The sequence below is a fragment of the Mus musculus genome, chromosome 13 (assembly GCF_000001635.26).
Source record: "Mus musculus strain C57BL/6J chromosome 13, GRCm38.p6 C57BL/6J".
In the NCBI taxonomy this organism is placed as follows: domain Eukaryota; kingdom Metazoa; phylum Chordata; class Mammalia; order Rodentia; family Muridae; genus Mus; species Mus musculus.
In genome coordinates, this window is record NC_000079.6 from 30,190,104 (window position 1) to 30,212,799 (window position 22,696).

A 22,696-nucleotide genomic window follows, 5' to 3' on the forward strand; every position below is an offset into this window, starting at 1 on the left:
ATTAATAACTGCTTCTATTTCTTTAGGGGATATGGGACTGTTTAGAAGGTCAACTTGATCCTGATTCAACTTTGGTACCTGGTATCTGTCCAGAAATTTGTCCATTTCGTCCAGGTTTTCCAGTTTTGTTGAGTATAGCCTTTTGTAGAAGGATCTGATTGTGTTTTGGATTTCTTCAGGATCTGTTGTTATGTCTCCCTTTTCATTTCTGATTTTGTTAATTAGGATTTTGTCCCTGTGCCCTTTAGTGAGTCTAGCTAAGGGTTTATCTATCTTGTTGATTTTCTCAAAGAACCAACTCCTCGTTTGGTTAATTCTTTGAATAGTTCTTCTTGTTTCCACTTGGTTGATTTCACCCCTGAGTTTGATTATTTCCTGCCGTCTACTCCTCTTGGGTGAATTTGCTTCCTTTTTTTCTAGAGCTTTTAGATGTGTTGTCAAGCTGCTAGTATGTGCTCTCTCCCGTTTTTTCTTGAAGGTTGAATGAAATTTTAAAAGAACAAAACAAAACCAAAAACAAAACAAAACACGTTTCTCTTTTCCAGTCCCCTTTCTGGAACTGCCTTGACTTTTAGGTTTGTCTCTGTTGTAGATTTGAAAAACTCATCTCAGGAGCTGAAAACCCAGAGGCTGACTGGATTCAGGGCTGTATTGCCTCTTGGTGCAGAAGGAGCTTGGGCTACCTTGTGAATGCTGGGTGGGGGAGAGAATGGGTACCAGGCAGAAGCTGGGGAGGTCACTTTGAAACAGCCCACAGTAGTTGGTGAGTCCATCCCGTCCTCAGCTCATGCACATGCTAATTTTGGTAGTGTAGATTGCATGCACTGCTTCAAGTGGTCATGTATGTTAGCTTCTTTAGTCCAAAGGTGACAGTGAAACAGGGGACTGATCAAATACTAAGGGTGACAGGCAGGAAGGATGGAGTGTGGTTCTTGCTACGACTGGAGATGGATCTAGAAGACGTAGGAACTTCAGTGAAGTTTGGGCAAGCCAGGAACCTTTGTTAATTCAGACAATACTTTGCAGTCACTTTTAGGCTGTATTGTTTTTGTTTTGTTTTGTTTTGGTTTGGTTTTGAGATAGGGTCTTTCTATGTAGCTTGGCTGGTTCTAAAACATACTAGGTTGCAACCTGGGCTGGCTTCAAGGTTGTGCTAATTCTCCTGCCTCTGCCTCCCAGATGCCAGAATTATAAATACACACCATTCTACCTGGCTAGCTTGTGCCATTGATTATTTAGCCCATTGAAAGCTTTCTTTCTCATTCATATCAGTGTTTCAAAGTGGAGTATGGTGGGGTAAAGAGGCCCACAACACATGTTACTGGATTCCACCCATGAAATGCCCCACTTCAGTAGATCTGGGTTCCCAGAGAAGGTGCATCGTTAACTGGTTTCCAGGCAGTGCTGTTGCTACTGTCCCGAGGGCTGTGTTCCAAAGAATACTGTATTCCCTGAATCATTTCTCATCTACAAACGCTCCATATTTCCTGGCCAAACAGAAGGAATGGAACAAATATCTCTGTGGGTACTTTCCTGAATAAATATGCCCTATTCTAGGCTGGTTGCTGGGCTAAGAAGAGTCTCCTTCTCTCTCCCTCTCTCCCTTTACCTCTCTCTTCCCCTCTCTCCCTCTTCTTCTCTCCCCCCCTCTCTTTCTCTCTATCTCTCACACACAAATACACGCACACAAGTTTTCATTTGTTTAAACAGGATTCTTTTTTTAAAAAAAAATTTATTTATTTTATGTGTATGAGTACACTGTAGCTGTTTTCAGACACACCAGAAGAGGGCATCGGATCCCATTATAGATGGTTATGAGCCACCATGTGGTTTTTGGAAATTGAACTCAGGACCTCAGGAAGAAGAGTCAGTGCTCTTAACTGCTGAGCTGTTTTCTCCAGCCCCAGCCAGGATCTTATTATAGACCCTGTGGCTGGCCTTGAATTAGCAGTCCTCCTGCCTCAGCTCCCCTCTGCTGGAGTGACAGGAGTGCTCTCCCACTAGATTCTCACTCTTGTGTGCCAGTTGTTGGTTGCTCATTTAGCCTAGATTAAAAGAGGGTCAAAACTTGCATAGTAGGCTTTTAAGTCCTTTTCTCTGGGTCGTTTAAGAGCCCAAGTAAAGGTGGAGTCTAGTGGGAACAGGTGTGTTTGAATGTCTGGCGAGATATAATCTTTTCAACAGAGAGGAAACTACAGTCGTCATCAAAGCCAGACCAAAAACTTTCTGAAAGTTCCATTTTCTGTAAGGGGTCTAAAGTATTGTTGCTTTTTTTTCTGGAGAAAACAAAGTGAACTCAAGTGGAGCTGATGCCCCCCCCTTCTTCTTCCCCTCCCTCTCCCTCTTCCCCTCCCTCTCCCCTTCCCCTCCCTCTCCTGCCCCTCCCCTAGTACACAGCTAATGAACATTAGTAACAGCTGCACCTCTTTGAGGCTTGGGAAAGTGCTGATGAAATCCTGTGGTTTTATTCATGACTTAAGATTTTTTTTTTAACTCTTTGCTTTCTAAAAGTGCCTTGGTACTGATTTTCATCCTAAATACTTTGAAGAGTTTACATGACTTTTCCAGCTTTTGATAATGGTCAAACCACTCAACATGTTTGGAATTTGATTTGCCTTAAGTTTAAACTGCAAAGATAAACGTTAGTGCTTTTTTTCAAAAATTAGCTGATTTTTCCCATGGGTTTTGAGGAATTTTTAAAAAATGTTTTTTCTCTTTTTCTCTCTCTTTTTTTTTCCCCCTTGGCTTGCATAGAGAGCCTAGGCTGTCCTTGATCTCATATATGCAGCGAGGGGTGATGACCTTGAATTCCTGATCCTCCTGCTTTGACCCTCGAGCGCTGAGGTTTTAGGTGTCAACTACCATACCCAGGTTTTAATGTTTTAGGTAAACTCCTCCATCTCTTCTTCTGTCTCTGGTTTGTCTTCCTCTTGTTCCTCCTCTTCCTGTCTGCCTTAATCTCATTTGCCTCATTGCCAGTGCTGGGGACCAAGTCTAGGACCTCATACACACAAGACGACTGCCCTACTGCTAATCCAGCCAGGCCCACACCTCTTACAAAAAATACTCCTTGGAGATTGATCACTGAGACTTGGGTCAGAGGGAGTTTGCTGTCTTTTAGAGCCGGCCATGATTGACACTGGGAAGTTTAATGTGGGTTGTATCTCTTATGGATATCCAGAGTCACATCTTGAACTTGCAGACATTGTGCTGATTTAAAATAAGTAAAGTGGGGTTATAAAACACTTGATCACTTTGGCATAACCTTGGATTTTTAAGTTTTCAGAAGAAAAAGCATATTAGTTAACTATTCTTGCTGTTGTGGCCAGAAGCTTGACAACTTAGGGAGGAAGTTGGCACATGGTGTGTGGGATCCCATCCACCATGGGAAAAAGGCATGGTGGGAAGAAAGGTCATACTATATCCATAGTAAGGAAGCAGAGGGCAGATAGGAAGTGGGGCTTACCACCCTCGTGACATACTTCCTCCTCCAGTGAGGCTCCACCTCTTAAAGATACAACAACCTTCAAAAAATAGCACTGTGGAATCTAATGTTCCAACACGTCAGCCTGTAGGGGGCGCTTTACATTTAAACCACAGAACAAGGGCATAGCGGATAATATACTCTTCCTTTTACAGAACTGCCCCTGGGTGGGGGCGGGGGGGGGGGGAACAAAAACTAAACAACCAGTCAGCAGACTTCCTGTCTTCTTAGACCAGTGGGTCTCAACTTCCATAGAGGTTGTCTACATATCCGATATTTATTTATATTGTGATTCGTAACAGTAGCAAAATTACAGTTATGAAGTAGCAGCGAGGTAATTTTATGGTTAGGTGTCACAAGAGCACGAGGAACTGTATTAAAGTGTTGCAGCATTAGGAAGGTTAGAACTGCTGCCTTAGACATGTCCTGCTGTGGAAAGGAGAGCATTTGAAGGGTTGGAGGGGCTGGAGAAGGGACCCCTGAGTTTATCACTTCATTTCAAATTTTATTCATCTATCTATCTATCTATCTATCTATCTATCTATCTATCTATCTATCTATCTATCTATCTATTTGTGTGTGTGTGCTTTGACTGCATGTCTGGCACCCAAGGAGGCCAGAAGAGACTGTCAGATCCCTTGCAATGGAGTTTCTGATGATTCAGAGCCTCCGTCTCTCTACCTGTGTGTGTGTGGGGGGGGGGGAGGGGGGAGGGGGAACTGAGCAATAAGTATCGTTAACCTCCCAGCCTCTGCTCCACTGGGCTTTTTATACCATGTGAAGGCTGCATTGTCCTTCCGTTGCTCATCCCTCCTCCAAGCAGACACTCAGCTGAGAGGGGAAAAGCCTAACCTTCAGATGCATCTTGGGTATAGATACCTGAAAAACCAAAAGCAGATTCACACATAGGCAAAACACTGAGAAAGTCTTTCTTCCCTGTCTCCCCAGGTTAACTTTGTGGCTTGCCAGCTCTTTGCCTTGTCTGCTGCTTTCTGGTTCAGAATCTACTTACATCCTGGTAAAGCCAGCCCTGAGGTCCGGCACACCTTGGCCACCATTTTGGGCATCTATTTTGTTGTGTTTTGTTTTGGTTGGTGAGTATACACCTCCTAAATTCTAATGTTTATTGCTTGGATGTTTTGTAACTCTTGGTAAGAAATATATGACATTGTAAAATACCTCATGCATTGAAAAGATTGGTGAGATTGTGAATGTCGTAAAAATCTTAGTGTAAACTAATGGGGATGTTGTGGGAGCCTTCACTCATGTTAAGGACTGGAGCCAACAATGAGGCTACCTGTTGAAAGTCTTTTTTTTTTTCCCTTCTTAAGATTAGATCTCTACAGACCTCCTTGAGTCATATAGATGGAATGCTGTAAGGTTTAACTCTTCCCAACAGAGACCCTCCCTAATGTTTGCAGATGGTGTGTTTCTTGTCTTCCTGTTGGAGACTTGGTGTTAGTCCAAAGGTTTCAGGGCAGGTATCAGGGCTATGCGTCATTTTCTAACAGATGTGAGATTTAGCTTAGTGTGGAAACCTGCTAACACCGGGAGATTGCAAATACCTAGGCAGTGACACTCCTTAGGGTACACTCTTTAGACAATAACATTTCTAGACGTGACTCTTCAAGGAAATTGTGAATTTGGTGAAGGTCCCACAATACTTTCACAAACCACTGGGAAAAGATGCACATTTCGAATCAGCCACGGTGTGACAAAGCCCTGGAATATAGGGAGTGGGATTTTGGTACTGGTACTTTGAAACTTAGAAAAATAGCTTTGAGACTTAAAAACAGAAAATCCACACAAAAGAAATCTCTTTGGGCTTTCAATTTTATATGGATGTAAACCAGCTGTAAACATTCCCACTTACTGATTCCAGACATTCCTAGGGCTGCAACTGTAAACTGTGTCCAGGTTTCCTGGTGTCTTTTTTTTTTTTTTTTTTTTTTTTGAGATACAGTGTTTTGATTCCGTAGAACAATAATTTGACTTATGTTCTCTCGTGAATTAACTAATTGCTTACTCCTTGGAATGGGTGGGTGGGAGTGGGGTATCCAGTAGGTACATCATTATGTTTTAGCATCTTTCCTCCCCCCCCTTTTTTTTTTATATCTTAAAGGTATGCTGTACATCTCTTTGTGCTGGTGTTGATGTGTTATGGGGTCATGGTCACTGCAAGTGTATCCAATATTCACAGGTAAGATCCTGGGATAGAGCAGTGTACGGGAAGAATTTTGGAATCTTCTGGGGGAAATGTATTCCGCTTGTTCCCTTAAGTGATGTGTCTAAGAGTCTCCAGGATAGAAGAGAACCGGGAGGATAGGAATCTTCAGGGAAAAGGATGAGGGAAAAAGATAAACATCTTTATGTAAAAAAAGATACAAAGTGGGATTCAGTTGAAAGAGGGTTTATCTGTATTAGGCAGCCTCTAGCTGGGTCCAGCTTAGATGGTCACCGCACTAGACTACAATGCAGCTGTAGAAAGGAGTGCCCAGCAGAGGTACAGGATGTCATGTGTGCACCTCAAAATGAATGTGTTGAATGAAGGAAACCACCCATATTGTGTTTTAGAAAATACAAGGTAATCTGTGGTGGTAAGAGGATCAGAAGTTACTTGGCGTGGGGTGATGCTGGGACATGGGAAAAGAAGCGTGCAGGGGTGATGTGAGGCAAAGCGCAGTCTCAAGTTTGGGTGCCATTTTCTGAGTGTTAGCGCATATCAGAGCTCATTACTTGCGTTCTTTGAATACGTAAATGTATAACATAAGGAAAACTCTTCAGCAAGAAAGAGCAACGTTTTGCTGTGATGTTTGCTTTTAAGGCACAGAAATAGTTTAGCTCTTCCTTGAAGTCTGCAGGATCCCATGATCAGAAGATAGACTGGTGGTGTGTGTGTTTATTTTTACAGTGTCCGTCTTTCCTGTGGTCTGTCTGAAATCTCAGTGTTGATTTTGCCTTTTGTGGACCCTAGAACATTATTGCTTTTTCAAGTTTCCTTTATTTAAAAGAAATGTACTTGGGAGGGCTGGAGAGAAGGTTCACGCAAGTTCAGTCCCTATTGTCCATGTGTGGTGCTCACACCTGCCTGTGACTCGAGTTTCAGAGAACCCGGCTTCCTCTTCTGGCTTCCATGGGCACCTGCATTCACGTGCACACACAATTAAAAATGAAGTAACCCCTGAAGGATTTGTTTTATTTGTATTATGTGTGTGCCTGTGTGAGTTTATGTGTCCCGTGTGTATACAGATGCCGGAGGAGGGCACTGGATCCCCTGGGACCGGGGCTACAGGAGGTAACAAGCCCCATGATGTAGATTCTGGGAATCGCACCTGGGTCTTCAGTCAGAGCAGCAAGAAATCTTAGTTGCTGAGCCGCCACTTCAGCCTCTAGTGTATTTTGAAAATATAAAGACTTTTATCTTTTGCTTATGATGCATTTTCAGTGTTTAGAAAGACTCTTGGCACAGGCAAGACTGAAGGCTCAGTAAATATTTATGGAAGAGATGGCTGGGGTGCTTTGAAAAGATACTTTCAGGCCATGCGTATTGGCATAGGCCTTTAGTCCTGGCTCTGGGGAGGCAGAAGCAGGAGGATTTCTGTGAGTTGGAGGCCAGTATGCTCTACATGATGCATTCCAAGACAGCCAGGGCTATGTAGAGAGTCCCTGTCAAAAGATGGGGTGGTGAGGAACAGAGGGATGGAGGGGGAGACGGAGGGAGGGAGGGAGGGAGGGAGGGAGGGAGGGAGGGAGAGGGAGAGAGAGAGAGAGAGAGAGAGAGAGAGAGAGAGAGAGAGAGAGAGAGAAAAGGTGGGCTTTTCTGGTTTTTGGAGGCCACTTGATTAGTGAGCACCACACATGTTAAAAACACATTTATGTAACTTTTCAATATAATTTTGTTTTGAAGGAAAGTCTTCTTTTTTTTAATAGACTTTTACACTTCATTAGTCTTCCAACTTTGTATTCAAATGAGCCCTGGGAGTGACTTTTAATCTCCCTCTCCTCGGAGCCTCTCCACGAGAAGATAGCACCATTCTTTCTGGAGGAACATCAGGAAGTCCATTTTTCTAATTTGAGAAGGAAGATGATTTCTTTACACCATATGTATAATGCTTATAAGAGCCTTAAGAAGAGTCATGTTGTGGTGACTGTGTGTGTGTGTGTGTGCCCGAGTGCCTGAGTGCTTGTCTTTTCTTAGACATGCTTTTAAATGACTAATGATAATATTGCATTTTATAGCACATTTTTCCTTTTCCTTTTTCCATTGTCACATCTTTCTCTTTTACTGTTTTTTTATTTCTAAACATTTTGATGCAGCATGCTTTGGTCATATTGTTCCCCTTCCCCAGCTCCTCCCAGATCTCCGCTCCCTCCTCCTTCCTTCATAGTCTTTCTCTTAAACAGTCAAACCAAGCAGGAACAGAACAAAACAAAGCCAAAGCCAAACGGCCAGAAGGCCACATGGATTGTGTTTTGTGTTAGCTATTACCGGTATTCCCGAGCACACAGCCTGCCGCCCCACGGATGTGGTTGGTACACCGGAGTCTCCCACCAGTCATCAACTGCAAACAGCATCTTGGTTAGGGGTGGCACTTTGCCAGTTACCTACCCACCATAATCTGTAAGCACTTCCTCATACTTACATGACACTGGTAGGGCGCACTCTGGCTTTTAAAGGGTCATGTGAGCCCTTGTTCCACAGCGGGCCTAGGTTTCCATATTCCATTCCAGAGCCTGGGAATGGGACATTCTAACTAAGGTGGAGCTGAGCCGTCCAGACAGCGACTTTCACCACAGCCGTGTTGTGGTAGCAGAACATTCTGCATGAGAGTGAAATGGGAGATGCCCAAACCCGTTCTTCCTCTTTCTGTTTGATTGAATGGTTGCCAGTTTGCAGAAGTAGGGAGTGGTCCAGTTCCCAAAGGAAGAACTCCATGTAGCTCTAAAATGTGTCCCAAAGTTGTTTCCTCTGAGTTCCAGGGAGAGAACAAGAGGTTGGGGTTAGGAAATGTGAGATCTGGGTAGATGGGGGAGCCTCCCTGTGGATTAGCATTCCCCTTATTCCCACAAGGGGTGGAGTTTGTAAAAGTGTGGATGGTGTTCCTTCTTTTCTTTATAATTAAAAACAGCTTGTGATTATTTCTGGTTGATTATAGATAACTCTGAGTGTGTGTGTGTGTGTGTGGTACATGCACAAGTGTACATGCATGCATGCATGGCTGCATGCATGCATGGACCAGAGCAGAATATCAGATATCTTCCTCTGGTGCGAGACACCTCATTGCCTCGAGACAGTGTCTCTCACTGAAACTGGGAGGTCACTGTTTTTTGTCTAGGCTCTCCTTCCAGCAGGCTTCCAGGATCTGTCTGTCTCTGCCTGCAACTGCTAGGGTTACTGTCAAGGACGGCTGTGACCAGCTTTTTCCATGGGTGCTGGGGTTTGGAACTCGGGTCCTTATGCTTGCCACACTGAGCCATCTTCCCAGTTCCCTTGGATGAGGAGTCTGAAGACTCTGCGCTTATGATCCTATCTGAGTCATTCTTCTTTTCATGTCCAGTGCTGAGAGGTCTATTTTGTGGTTGAGAAGAAATAGGAGAGGGAGTGTTGACTGCTGTCTTCAATGAGCCCATTTCTGGCCTAGCTGTTGCTCAGGGTATTTTGAGAGAGTTCTCAGGGTATAACCTCTGTTTTCCTCCCAAGTTACAGTACTAGGCAGGAAACACAGGTGTCAGCTTGCTCTTCTGGGACCAGCTTAAGCAGATCTTGTTTGTATCTTCCAGAATGCGGGCCTTGGGTGCTGGTGATGTAGTTAATTGATTCTGGAGCCCTTGCTTTGTGCTACATCCCATGCTAAGCTCTTTTCAGTGTGCTGCATTATCCTCGGTACATAGTGATTAATGTATCAGTTGATGTTTGATTTCATTGTTAACACAGTCCTTCTAAAACAAGTGTGTAGGATAGAGATTTTATTTTATTGTTTGAATTGAGGAAATGAATGCTTATGTAAAGAAGTGCAGGTAGAATATATATATATACACGTACACACCCAGCCAGGTCAACATGAGAACACTACCAACTGTCCTGTCCCAATCTCTGTCACACTTCTTTTTACAAAAATAACCACCCTGCCAGTTTCTCATACCACAGATTATTTTTATGAGTGCCGGGGTTTGCATTCTTATTATTTGTGTTCACAATATGTCTTTTCTGCACCACAGACGATTCAGGTCTAGCCAGGGCAAGAATGCCCTGCCCTGGTTTGTTAGGATTCAATTCTTATCCCTGTTTTTGACAGCTGTGGTTTAATTACAACCACTGCACTGAATCTGTTTACCCTGTAAGCCAGGGAAGAGACAGGCGTGGCTACAGTTGACCTGGTTCTACAAGAGTCTATTGCCTGAAGAATGTGCTTTGTATTTCTGTCTGATGCCCATGAACTTTCTAGAATGGAGGGGAATGGAAGCCAGGGGCAATGAGGCTTCCTCCCGCTCGTCCTGCTCTAGTTGCTCAGGGCATTTGTTCTTGGGCATTGTCTTTGTTGACTGTCTTCATGCTTAGGGGGGATTTGGGATGGGTCCAAGGTAAGGAGAGCCTTTTGTATGGAGTCAGCGGACTATTCTTTATCTAGTGTGTTTTGGAAAGAAGTGCTTTCAGTTTTGAAGGCTTTAAGGTTTTTAGACCATGAACATAGAGCTCAATGTTGACTCTCAGAGTAAAAGGTTGGGAATATTTTGCAATCTGAACATTTTTGAGGACTGACATGGCACTCAGTCTCTTCTCTTCTCTTCTCTTCTCTTCTCTTCTCTTCTCTTCTCTTCTCTTCTCTTCTCTTCTCTTCTCTTCTCTTCTTCCCCCCTCTTCCTCCCTCTCTCGCTCCCCCTATCCCTCTCCCCCTCTCTCCCTCCTTCCTTCCTTCTTCCTTTTATTGCAGAACATTTTTGTTTGAGAACATTTTGGATTTTGACTTTTTGGCTAAGCCTATTCGATTCTTGCTGTTTTCCTTTCTTCTTTCCAGTGATGCTGAGTAGCAGGCTCAGGTCTTTGTGCACAGTAGGCAAATGCCCAACCACTGCCTTTCAGCTGGACCATCGTCCTCCATAGCTAGGATGAAAGAGAACCTAATATCGTGTGATGCTTTATAGAACTCTTTGTGCCCACTCTCTGGATATACTCCTTACTTCACAACTCCCTGAGTTGACCTAGAATTCATGAGTTATTTTAATGTGAGTCTCAGTACAATTTAATGTCAGAATATTCATCTTCCCTGGTTTATGACATATGTTGGAAGTTAAAGCTTTTGGATTTATGTCTCTATCTGTTGGATTGAAAATGGTAAGCGTATTCATCTCTACAGTTGTCACTGGTGCCCTCCCTACCCCCAATCCATGTGTCAGGCTAAGGGTTGAGATGCTCAAGATTCCAGTGAGTTTGGGAAGCAGACATTCATGTGCATAATTTTAATTTGTTAGTGTTCTACATTAGCAGAATTCAAGCAGCTAAGCAGTGACTTATGCTGGGCTTGGGGGACAGGTGTGATGTGATACGGAGGATGCTATAGAGAAGCAAGACCAATACAAAATGCATACACATCCAGACATGATGGTGTATGCCTTTAATCCCGGCGCTTGGGAGGCAGAGCCAGAGGCAAGTCAATCTCTGTGAGTTCCAGGCCAATCTGGTTTACATAGAATGAGTTCCATGCCAGTTACAGTTACAGAGTTATAGGGTGAGATCCTGTGTAAACACACACACACACACACACACACACACACACACACACACACACACGAGAGAGAGAGAGAGAGAGAGAGAGAGACAGAGACAGAGACAGAGACAGAGACAGAGAGGAGGGGTATGGCAGAAAGAGAGAGCAGGGAGAGAGACACAGAGAGATGATAGACAGAGACACAGAGAGAGACAGGCACAGAAAGACAGGAGTCACAGAGAGACAGACAGAAAGACAGAAAATGACACAGAGAGACAGACAGACGTACACATGTAAAATGGGGGCTTTATTGGATTGGCTTATATGATAGAAGTTGAGTACTACAACAGTAGCTGTCTGCTAGAAAGTCAGAACACTGTAGTTCCTTAGTCCAGGGATTTATTTTTCTTCTTTTTTTAAAATTAGGTATTTTCTTCATTTACATTTCCAATGCTATCCCAAAAGTCCCCCATTCCCCCACCCCCACCGCCCTACCCACCCACTCCCACTTCTTGACCCTAGTCCAGGGATTTTTGACATCTCAGAAGGCATTATCTGGCACTAAAGCTTGGAGCTCCTTGGGTACTGAGCCCACATTGGAAAACTGAAAAAAAAAAAAAAAAAACTAGAGTCTGATGATATCTGCCCATGCTCAGAGGTAAGCAGCTAGTGCTGGAGAGATGGCTCAGCAGTTAAGAGCACTGGCTGCTTTTCCAGAGGACCCAGGTTCAATTCCCAGCACTCACACGGTGGCTCACAGCTGCCTGTAATGCTAGTTCCAGGGAGTTGGATGCTCTTTGGCCTGTGTGGGCACTGTACATACTTGCTGCACAGATGGAGTCTGGGTAAGAAAGGATGCAGGGCCCAGAGGAGTGGGAGGGAAGGGGAGATGGGATAGATGAGGATGTGGCTGGACCACTCAAAACTTTGTGAACAGTCATTTGCAGAGGGTGAAAGAGGACAAAGAGAGCGTTTGTTGAGCACCTTGCTGTTCTGTACATTAATCTGGTCCCTTGTGTTTTGGGTTTCAGGTATTCCTTTTTTGTAGCCATGGGCTACCTTACGATATGCCACATCAGCCGCATTTACATCTTCCACTATGGAATTCTCACTACAGATTTTTCTGGGTGAGTATCTCAGTTGGGAGGGGGAGTGTTTAACTGATGACCTTGACTAGGTCTCTCAGGGTCCATAAACGCCAAGTACACACTAAGGATAATCATGCCCAGCTAAATCGCAGCGAGGCACCACAGTAATGAAGGTGAGGTTAAAAATGTACTTGTTCTGTACTGTTAACTCTGTACAATCATAAGGAGGCCACAGAAGGTAGAAGGTAGCCCAGGAGCCTCAGAGCCCTCCCATTTCCCCTTTCAGTCTTCTTGGAACAGAGTTAGGCATGTGATTATGCCTTGTCCGCAGTCACTTTGGTTAATACAATGGCAGGGCCTGTAAACACTAAAGATTATACTGTGTTTCTGGTTTCAGTGTTTCTAGTGCTGTCATGAAACACCGTCACCAAAAAGCTGGTTATTGAAGAAAACGTTTATTTGCATTACACTTCCAAATCACTGTTCATCATCAGAGGAAGTCAGGACAGGAACCAAGCAGGATAGGAACCTGGAGGCAGGAGCTGATGCAGAGGCCCTGGAGGGGCACTGCTTACTGGGTGCTCCACATGCCTTGCTCAGCCTGCTTTCTTATAGAAGCAGGACCACCACTCCAGGGATGGCATCACCCAGAATGGACTGGGCTCTCTCCCATCAATCGCTAATTAAGAGAATATCTTACAGCTGAATATTATGGAGGTATTTTCTTAATTGAGCTTCCCTCCTCTCAGATGATGTTAGCTTGTGTCAAATTGACATAAAACTTTACAGCACACTTCCTTTATGTGTTTGTATATGCTCGCCCCAGGGAGTGGCACTGTTAGGAGGTGTAGCCTTGTTTGAGTAGGTGTGTCACTGTGGGTGTGGGCTTTAGACCTTCATCCTAGCTGAGAAAGAGAAATATAAAATATATAGTTTGTGCTTTAAGGGGCACCAGGAAGTGAAATGGAGCTGCATCCTGGGTTCAAGGATATTAATATGAATTAAGGGAGTGCTGACCTTGGAGCAAGATCCCACCCAGCTAAATTTAGTTTGAGGCATGGTAGTGCAAGCCTTTAATCCAAGGAGGCAAAGCAGAGCAAGATCTAGGTGAAGAAAAACTTCAATCCAGGCAGGCATGGTGCCAGAGGACCTGAGAGTTCTACATCTTCATCTGAAGGCTGCTAGCAGAATACTGACTTCTAGGCAGCTAGGATGAGGGTCTTAAAGCCCATGCCCACAGTGACACACCTATTCCAACAAGGCCATACCTATTCCAACAAGGCCATACCTATCCCAACAGGGCCACGTCTTCTAACAGTGCCACTCTTGGGAGCGAGCATATACACACTGTTACAATGTTTCATCTCTTTAAAAGATTTTAAAGATGTACTTTTGTGTGTGTGGTCTCTGTGTGTCATCTGTGTGAGCATGTGTGTGTCTGTGAATATGTGTGACTTGGCTGCAATGCTGGTGGAAACCAGAAGAGGACATTAGATTCCTGGAGCTGGAGCTATAGAGGGTTATAAATAAATTTCATCTGTTACTAGTTAATCATGCATAGTAGCTGACAAATTGCAATGCCCTAATGCCTTTTAGCACCCTTTGCCTGTACTGCACCCATGATCCCACTTCCAGATCCCCTTAACTTCTGCCAACTACTAGAGAAATCCCCTATGACTTGGTGTGCCCTTTGGTACATATTAGCTTTCTGGTACAGACCATTGCTGATTCTGTGTCATGGAGAGATGGTGCAGAGAGCCCAAACCTACTCCATCTTGGGACCAGCATCCATCTTAAAATAGAAAAGCCCAAGAACTTGACCTGCAGCTTAACCCAAGCTATGCCCAAGGACCAGGAAGGACCCCACAGCTTGCCCTCGGCCAGTGTTACTCTCTAACTACTTCCTAACTATTTAAAGATTAGTTTGATTGTTTCAGATGTACTTGCTGACCGCTTGTGATTGTACACCGTCTTGCTTTAGAGCGCCCACCTGTCGGCTTACAATAGTCATTCAACTAGATGTTTGCCAAGATGGTCACCCCCTCATTTGCTCCCATTTCCTATGAAAAACTTGTCCTGATGAAACTTTGGGGCTACTTCACTAAATTGTCCTGTGGGTCGACAGTGGGTAGGCCCAAACTCTAGTTTATTAAAGAGGCCCTAATGTGATTATATCAGAGACGGCTCCTTGGTAGTCTTTTGGGGTTCATGAACGCTTCCTGGCATAACAGTACAGTCGGTAAAGTGTTTACCTGCAAGCACAAGGACCCAACTTTATCCATAGAACCCGCAGAAGGAAGCCAAGTGTGGTGGTACAAGTGTATGATTCCATTGCTGGGGAAATGGAGTCAAGCAGGGGCTAACTGGATTGTTCTGTATGACTTGCTCAGCCTGGGGCTCTCTGGCCATACAGCCCAGCCTACTTGGAAAGTTCCAGGCTGTGAGAGACCTTGTCTCGAATAACTAGGATAGCCCCTGAGGCTCAACACCCAAGGTTGTTGTCTGACATGCACAAGTGCACATGACCCTGCATAAACACACACACACACACACACACACACACACACACACACACACGCACTACTGTTCATCTTAGTTCAAGAACAGCTTTCTATGACTCTGGTAGAGTTTAGGCAGGCTCGTTCCTGGCGACTCTTGGTCTTCTGTTAGGAATTCCTCAGAAACTGGACTCTGTTCGGTACATGAAGCGTGGATCAGAACCTGAGCTAGATTGCATCTCATTCCACAAATCCTTGGTGAATAGGCCTTGCTCTAAGCAGAGGGAAATAAATAAATTAATATAAACCATAATGCTGTCGAGTATGAGGTGTTTAAAACATTAACTAAAGGAAGGTTATTTCATCGATGTTAAATAAGGTTGAGATTTGGAACTAGCCTAAATGTATGGAGTAAATGGTGTTTGTAACTAGCCTTAAGGAAGTGTAAATAGCCTCATGTAAACAGCCGTATGGGAAACCACAGTGTCTGCGATCAGTAATGGTAAGGGTCAAGATCCATGGTCAAACTGATTAGCTTCAGAGGCGCATAGGAGATCGGTGAGCTACACCTCTTGACATGTCTAGATAGTGTTTGCAGAGAATTAGCTGATGGGCTAGGATCCACCCTGAATATGGGCAACAGTGTCTCATGGGATGAGGGGCCCTCACAGAGTAATGGGTAAGAGGAGGAAGCCTGCCAACACCTACCTTCTCTCTCTCTCTGCTTCACGGCCTCCATGATGTGAGTCCTTCCTGCTGTGATGGGCTGACTCCTCTGTGCTCTGAGCAAGATAATTCTTCCTCCATGAAGGTTGTTTCCATTGAATATTTGGTCACAACATCAGGAAAAGTTAGCTAAATCAGTAGGACTGGGTGACTGGAATGTGACTCATTCGTGGGTTCAATGAAAAAACTGTAGAGAGATATACCCATGAGTGTCAAGCATGCAGTTATCAGCAAAGGGGTGGAAAGCCTGCAGCCTGGAGCGAGCGTGCTGTCTTTTGAGGAACTTGAGCATCTTGAGGGTATGGATGGTACAGCTTTCATGAGTCCATGCAGTTCAAGTGTGGATGGATGCTAGGTCAGCTGAGTGATGCCTAGAATACAATCAACAATCCTATAAAACATTGTAGCTCACTTCTGAGAACTTGTAAGTTGGGTCACAAAACTGCCCAACACGAGAAGGCTCTGGAAGGCAAAGTGTGCCCTGTTTAAGGACGTGCTGTATTTAAATCTTCAGGATCACCATCTGGTCACAGACTCTCTGTTCTTCAGTCCTTCCTACCTCTGGACCCCCGATGGCTTTCTGCTTCCTGTTTCACCTGCGTGTGTCTGTCTTGTCCTCAAACCATGAAATGCTTCCTCAATTATCCCAAAACCAGTTAAACACTGATTTTTATTTTTATTTTTTTTAAAATGATGTGTGTTGCTTGTAAACCTTGGAAAATAGAGGAGCAATAAAGGCCACAAAATAGCCAGGATGTTTTTAGCATTATGGAGTACTACTCAGCTATTAAAAACAATGAATTTGTGAAATTCTTGGACAAATGGATGTATCTGGAAGATAGCATCCTTAGTGAGGTAGCCCAATCACAAAAGAAGCCATTAGATATGCACTCACTGATAAGTGGATATTAGCCCACAAACTTAGAATACTCAAGATACAATTTGCAAAACACAAGAAAATCAAGAAGAGGGAAGACCAATGAGTGGCTACTTCATTCCTCCTTAGAATAGAGAACAAAATACCCATGAAAGGAGTTACAGAGACAAAGTTTGGAGCTAAGATGAAAGGATGGACTATCCAGAGACTACCCCACCAGGGGATCCATCCCATAATCAGCCACCAAACCTAGACACTATTGCATATGCCAGCAAGATTTTGCTGAAGGGACCCTGGTATAGCTATCTTTTGTGAGGCTATGCCAGTGCCTGGCAAGTACAGAAGTGGATGCTCACAGTCATCTATAAGATGGAACACAGGGCCCCCAATGGAGAAGCTAGAGAAAGCACACAACGACCTGAAAGGGTTTGCAACCCTATAGGTAGAACAACAATATGAACTAACCAGTACCCCCAGAGCTCGTGTCTCTAGCTGCATATGTAGCAGAAGATGGCCTATTTGGCTATGACTGGAAGAGAGGCCCCTTGGATTGCAAACTTTATATGCCCCAATACAGGGGAAAGCCAGGGCCAAGAAGTGGGAGTGAGTGGGTAGGGGAGCAGGGCAGGGGGAGGGTATAGGGAACTTTCGGGATAGTATTTGAAATGTATATAAAGAAAACATTAAAAAAAAAAAAGGACTAGAGAGATGGCTTAGCAGTTAAGAGAACTGACTGCTCTTTCAGAGGACCAGGCACACACAGTTGATTCCTGCCACCCACATAGCAGCTAGCAAATATTTATAGGCCACCAGACACATACATGGTATACAGATATACATACACACAGGCAAAATACCCATACATATAAAAAATAAAATAAATAAATATTTTAAAATTTTTAGTGGGAATCACTACTGCTTATAGAGTTTATTTTCTTCTTTATGTTTTGGCTTCACTCTGGAGTCCTACTAAGAAGGGCTCTAGACCCTTAATAGGTAGGTGTTCCATAAATGAATGTATAAAATACCTCAGCTCAGGTTGGAGAGATGGCTCAGCAATTAAGTACACTGGCTGTACTTCCAGAGGACCTGGGTATGATTCCCAGGGTCCCCCCACATAGCAGCTCACACACTTGGAGCTCCAGTCTCAGGGGATCGTATGCTCTTTTCTGGACTTCTTGGGTATCAGGCTTGCACTTGGTACATGGAAATACCTTCAAGAAAAACACTGTACATATAAAATAATAATTAAAAAAAACCCTTTATTCTATTTTTCAATGTCTTTGGGAGACTTATCAAATATAACAGTTGGGATATTAACCAAATTTTTTTCCTTTTATTGAAAAGAAACTTCTCTCTCATGCAATACATCCTGATTACAACTTTTTTCCTCTGCTCCTTCCAGTCCCCCCCACTCCCACCCCAGCCTCCCCTCTGATCCAGACCCATCTCCTCTCTGTCTCACACTAGAACACAAACAGCCTTCTAAGGGATAACAACAACGCAAAATAAAATATAAAAATATAATAAAATAAAACATAAAACAACCCATTAGAACTTCACACAGAACAAACAAACAGAAGGAGAAGAGCCCAAGAGATTGCACAAGAAATAGAGATTCACTCATTCAAACACTCAGGAATCCCATAAAAAAGCAAAACCAGAACCCAGAATATATCTGCATAGGACACTCTTTCTCCTTTCCTACAGTATTCTCTGGGCCCTGATGACCTGATGTAGAAATTCCACACAGGGCTGAGTGTCGAACAACTAGCTTTCACTTAAAAATCTATATTACCTATTTCTTGTGTATATCTTTTGAGGCAGGAAATGTACATTACTTGATTTACACAGCAATTTAGTGCCAACCACAGGGTAGGCACAATGCCAGCAGTCTGGGTATTACCAAGCTCATTAAATTGTCACCATGCTGGTGACAATCAGGTCTAAGATTCCTTCCTTATTGGCTGCCTATCCTTGCCACAATTTTAACCCCTTTCAAGTCTCTGTATATACTTGCCAGAGGGATGGTCTACAAAGGGGCAGTGACCCAGAACTGCCACACTGTTCCTTCCCTTGGTGCCATTTCCTACCCATACTATACGATTCATAAAAGTTTAGTGCCTCACATGCTGGTCTAGCTCATTCCTTCAGCCTTGGATTAGTCCTCTACTAGAAGATCTTTTGCTTTCTTTGGCAGCCATTAACTTGGTTATTTAAAAATACCTAACTAAAAACCACTTCTTCACTTCCCTGCCCTGGTGGCCACCCTCTGTAGCTTCTCCACCTGACCCCTGTCCCTGTCATGCAGTAGTCTGGGTGGCAAGAGAATTGTCACCTGGGTGTCACAGGCTGGAGTTGCTATTGCCTGTTAATCATATTTACCAAGTCCATTTATATAGACAGCCAGTGCTGTTGTTGATAGCTGTGGACATTTTTATCAGTTGTGTTATGAGTGTCTGTAAAAGAAATTGTAAATTCTTGTTAGCTTGTATAAAAGATACAATCCAGGTATTTTAGTTACAAGCTGTAAGCTTCGATGGGGCAGGGTCTGGAGCTATTCTAACTTACATCCCAGGTGTTTGTCCCTTGTTACTTGCTGGTTTTCCTGGCCATGTGCCATCTCTTCTTTATGGTGGCTTCCTGCTCATTTCATCTCCTCTCTCTACCTGCAATGCCCAGCCAGGAAACTGAAAACGTGCCTACCTCTATTTACTGCCCAATCACAGGCTTTAGCCTTTTATTGATCAATAAACTTGGGAAGCAAGGAACATAGCATCATTTGGTGCACATGAGGATCTCCTCATCACTGGGCAACCAGGTCTTGGGAACCAGTACTTAGCATTTGAACACACAGCAGTACTAGACCTACCCCCTCCATGTGTCTTCTGTGATTTCTACCCTGGTTTATTCCAGTTGTGCTTATATATGTCTGTTAGAGCCTTCCTGGGAAACTGAACAAAAGGAGATAACTATGTGTTTGTGAGTGAGTGTGTGTGCGCGCACACACACACACACAAGCACACACATTAAGGGATTTAATAAGAGAATTGTCTCATGTTATTGGGAAGACCAAGAAGTCCCACCTGAAGTTGTAACTCCCAGGCTGAGGCTGATGGTAATCAGGCTCAGGGGCTGCTGCTGTATCTCAGAGCCTGTGCTGGCTAGTTTTATGTCAACTTGACACAAGCTAGAGTCAGTGGAGAGGAGAAAGACTCAATTGAGAAAATGCCTCTATAAGATCAGGTTGTTTGGCAGGCCTGTAGAGCATTTTCTTAATAAGTGATTGACATGGGAGAGTCCAGCCAATTGTAGGCAGGGACACCCTGGGGAAGATGGTCTGGGGTTCTATAAGAAAGCAGGCTCTACAAGCTTTGGAGAGCCAACCATAAGCAGCACCTCTCCATGGCCTCCGCATCAGCTCTCGCCTCCAGGCTTCTGCCCTACTTGAGTTCCTGTGCTGACTCCCTTCGATGATGAACATCAACATGGAAATGTAAGCCAAATAAACCCCTCTCCTCCCAAAGTTGTTTTGGATCATGGTGTTTTGTCACAGCAGTAGAATCTCTGATGGGGTCAGAGCTGAAGGCCCAAGAACCTGGAGTTCAGAGGTCTGAAGGGAGAAGATGGATGTTGGAGCACAGAATTAGAAGGAGAGTTCAAACATGACTGTTTGTCCTGGCCAGGTCTGCAGTGACCTAGACCATACCACCAGGATCCCGGTGAGGACAGGGATTCTTCACTTACAATATTGATTCTCATCACCCTCAAACGCATATCCAAAAGGAAGGCATCCTTTAACGTAATCAAACTGGCACCTAAAATGAACAGTTAACTCTCTCAGGTTACATAGAAGCTGAGTGCATGTGTGTATGTGTGTGTATATATGTATATATAAATATATATATATATATAATATATAAATGTGTGTGCATATGTATAAATGAAAGTAAATAAATATGGATATATTGATATGAAAGGAGAGATAGCAGTTTGTTTAAAACCAGCTTAGGGACTTTGGAAAGCCACTGAAGGAAGAAGTTTAGTACGTTAAAAATAATGACTGTTGAATTGACCGTGGAAGAGGCTGCTGGGAGCATTAGAGAACACTGCAAATATCAAAGTTTCTTTGCCCAGATTACTTTGCAAGCGCCCTTTATTTCAAACCTCTCTCTAGCATTATTTAATGCTAGAGGAAATGACCCTAGAGATATCAGATGGACTTTCATCATGACGATATCATGAGCCACCGTTGTGTAGGAAAGCTACAAGCCAAGGAAAGGCCTTGGTCCTGCATCGAAGGCTCCTTCATTCATTATTCAGCAGACATAGACTGGGAAGTCTGTGTATAGCAAGCACAGATGACACACACAGGAATGGGCACAGCTGCAGAACGACTGTGCTCTCATAATCCCAAGCATGTAGAAACTAACACGTGGCCATGTCCAGATTGCATCCTTCCCAAACACCTGTGCACTCAGCCTGAGGCTCCATCCTCCTTCCCAAATAGAATCTTTGTAGATGTGATCAACCAAGATGGGGTGACCGTGAGTTAATATATGTGCTTTGGATGCAGTCTGACTGGTGTCTTTGTAGGAGGGCCTGGGTAGATAGACCTAGTCACACATAGAGGGAAGACGACTGTGTGAAGGTGGAGGTAGAAATTACAGGTGTAGCCCGAGTCCGGTTAGGGTGAGAATTGTTGTCAACCAGCCGAAGTCAGGAAGAAGCATAGGGCAGGTTGCCCCGCTGATCCTCCAGAAAGATCCACCACCGTGCACATCTGATTAGCGCTGGACTTTTGTTGAGAATCATGAATTTAAAAATTGGAATCCAAATTTCGTTTTTGTAAGCCATCTGACAGTGTGGCAATTTGTCATAGCAGCTTGAAGCAACTCATACACATTGATTCATGATTCTGTAGGTAGCTTTGGATGGGTCAGCACCCATCTCCTGCTCCTGACCGTGTTTGATAACAGCACTTCACCATTCATGTCTGGGATGTTCTTCTTCTACCTCTTCCCCCATCTGTCTTGTTAGCATCATACATTTTCCTCCTTTTTCTTTTTCATTCTCTGCCCCACCCTATCTCACCCCAGACCATCTTGCTATGTATTCCAGGCTGGTTTCTTCTCCATAGCATAAACTGGGTTTGAACTCTCTCAGATATATGTTGGGTTTATGGGTATGCATCGTACATTTGGCGTCATTTGCTTCACTTCTAGTATGTTCAGAATCATGGAAAGTTACTAGAAGAGGAAGTTTAAGGGCATCTGGGGAAAACAGTCATGTGCTTGCACCCCAGGGCTGGTGCTGTGTTTGCCTAGGAAGAAGGTGCAAATTAGCTCCTGTCTTTTTCTGCAAGCTGAGGCTTGGTGAATTCCCTAAAGTGGTGTGTATTTTGTGGCTTGTTCTCTTTCTTTCTTTCTTTCTTTCTTTCTTTCTTTCTTTCTTTCTTTCTTTCTTTCTTTCTTTCTTTCTTTCTTTCTCTCTCTCTCTCTCTCTCTCTCTCTCTCTCTCTCTCTCTCTTTCTCTTTTTCTTTCTTTCTTTTTTTTTAACTTCTTGTAAGAAATCTCTGGAGGTTACACACCAAACTGCTGAGTGTTCAGCTTGCAAGTAAGTGGTTAGGGAGCAGAAACAAAGAAGGCACGCCTGCGACTTGGAGGTTGTCCTGACTCAATTTTCTGATGGCTAAGGGACAGTGCTATCTACTACATGGAGGTTTGATTGTTTCTAGTTTATTTGTTTGTTTGTTTATTGATTTTGAGAAATTCTCTATGTAGCCCTGGCTGTCATGGAACTCACTCTGTAAGAACACCCTGGCCTCAAACTCAGAGTCACCTGCCTCTGCCTCTCAAGTGCTGAGATTAAAGGTGCGCGCCACCATTCTTTCTTGTTAATATCTATCTATCTATCTATCTATCTATCTATCTATCTATCTATCTATCTTTTCTTTTTAAAAGAAAATGACAGCTATAAACCTATCTTCCTGACATAAATGGAGAGGCACTCCAACCCTGAAATTGACAAAGGGTTTCAATCACAAATTGACAATTACAGGGGGAATCTTTACCAATGTTAATTCTTTTCAAAATTATTACCACTTTACTTTTTAAATATTAAAACTATTTTGTGCTCATTTAGGTTGTGTTTGTGTGTGCATTTGCACACGTGCATGGCACAACACCTGTGTTGGAGGTCAGAAGATCTGGTGTTTGAGTCCTGAGGAATGAATTGAGGTCATCAGGCTTGGTGGCAGACAGTTTATTGGGTGAACCATCCCACTGACCCAGAATGCTGGTTCTTACTGTAAATA

At 43.7% G+C, this 22,696-nt stretch overlaps 1 protein-coding gene across 2 annotated transcripts in view; it reads left to right on the top strand.

Moving 5' to 3' along the window:
• Mboat1 (membrane bound O-acyltransferase domain containing 1) overlaps positions 1-22,696 on the top strand; it is a 110,244-nt gene that overhangs the window by 53,653 nt on the left and 33,895 nt on the right. For both annotated transcript variants that reach the window (XM_011244305.3, NM_153546.4), the window contains exons 2-4: positions 4,433-4,578; positions 5,607-5,684; positions 12,222-12,317. In XM_011244305.3, coding sequence (XP_011242607.1) covers positions 4,433-4,578; positions 5,607-5,684; positions 12,222-12,317 — 320 coding nt within the window. The remainder of the gene's footprint in view (positions 1-4,432; positions 4,579-5,606; positions 5,685-12,221; positions 12,318-22,696) is intronic.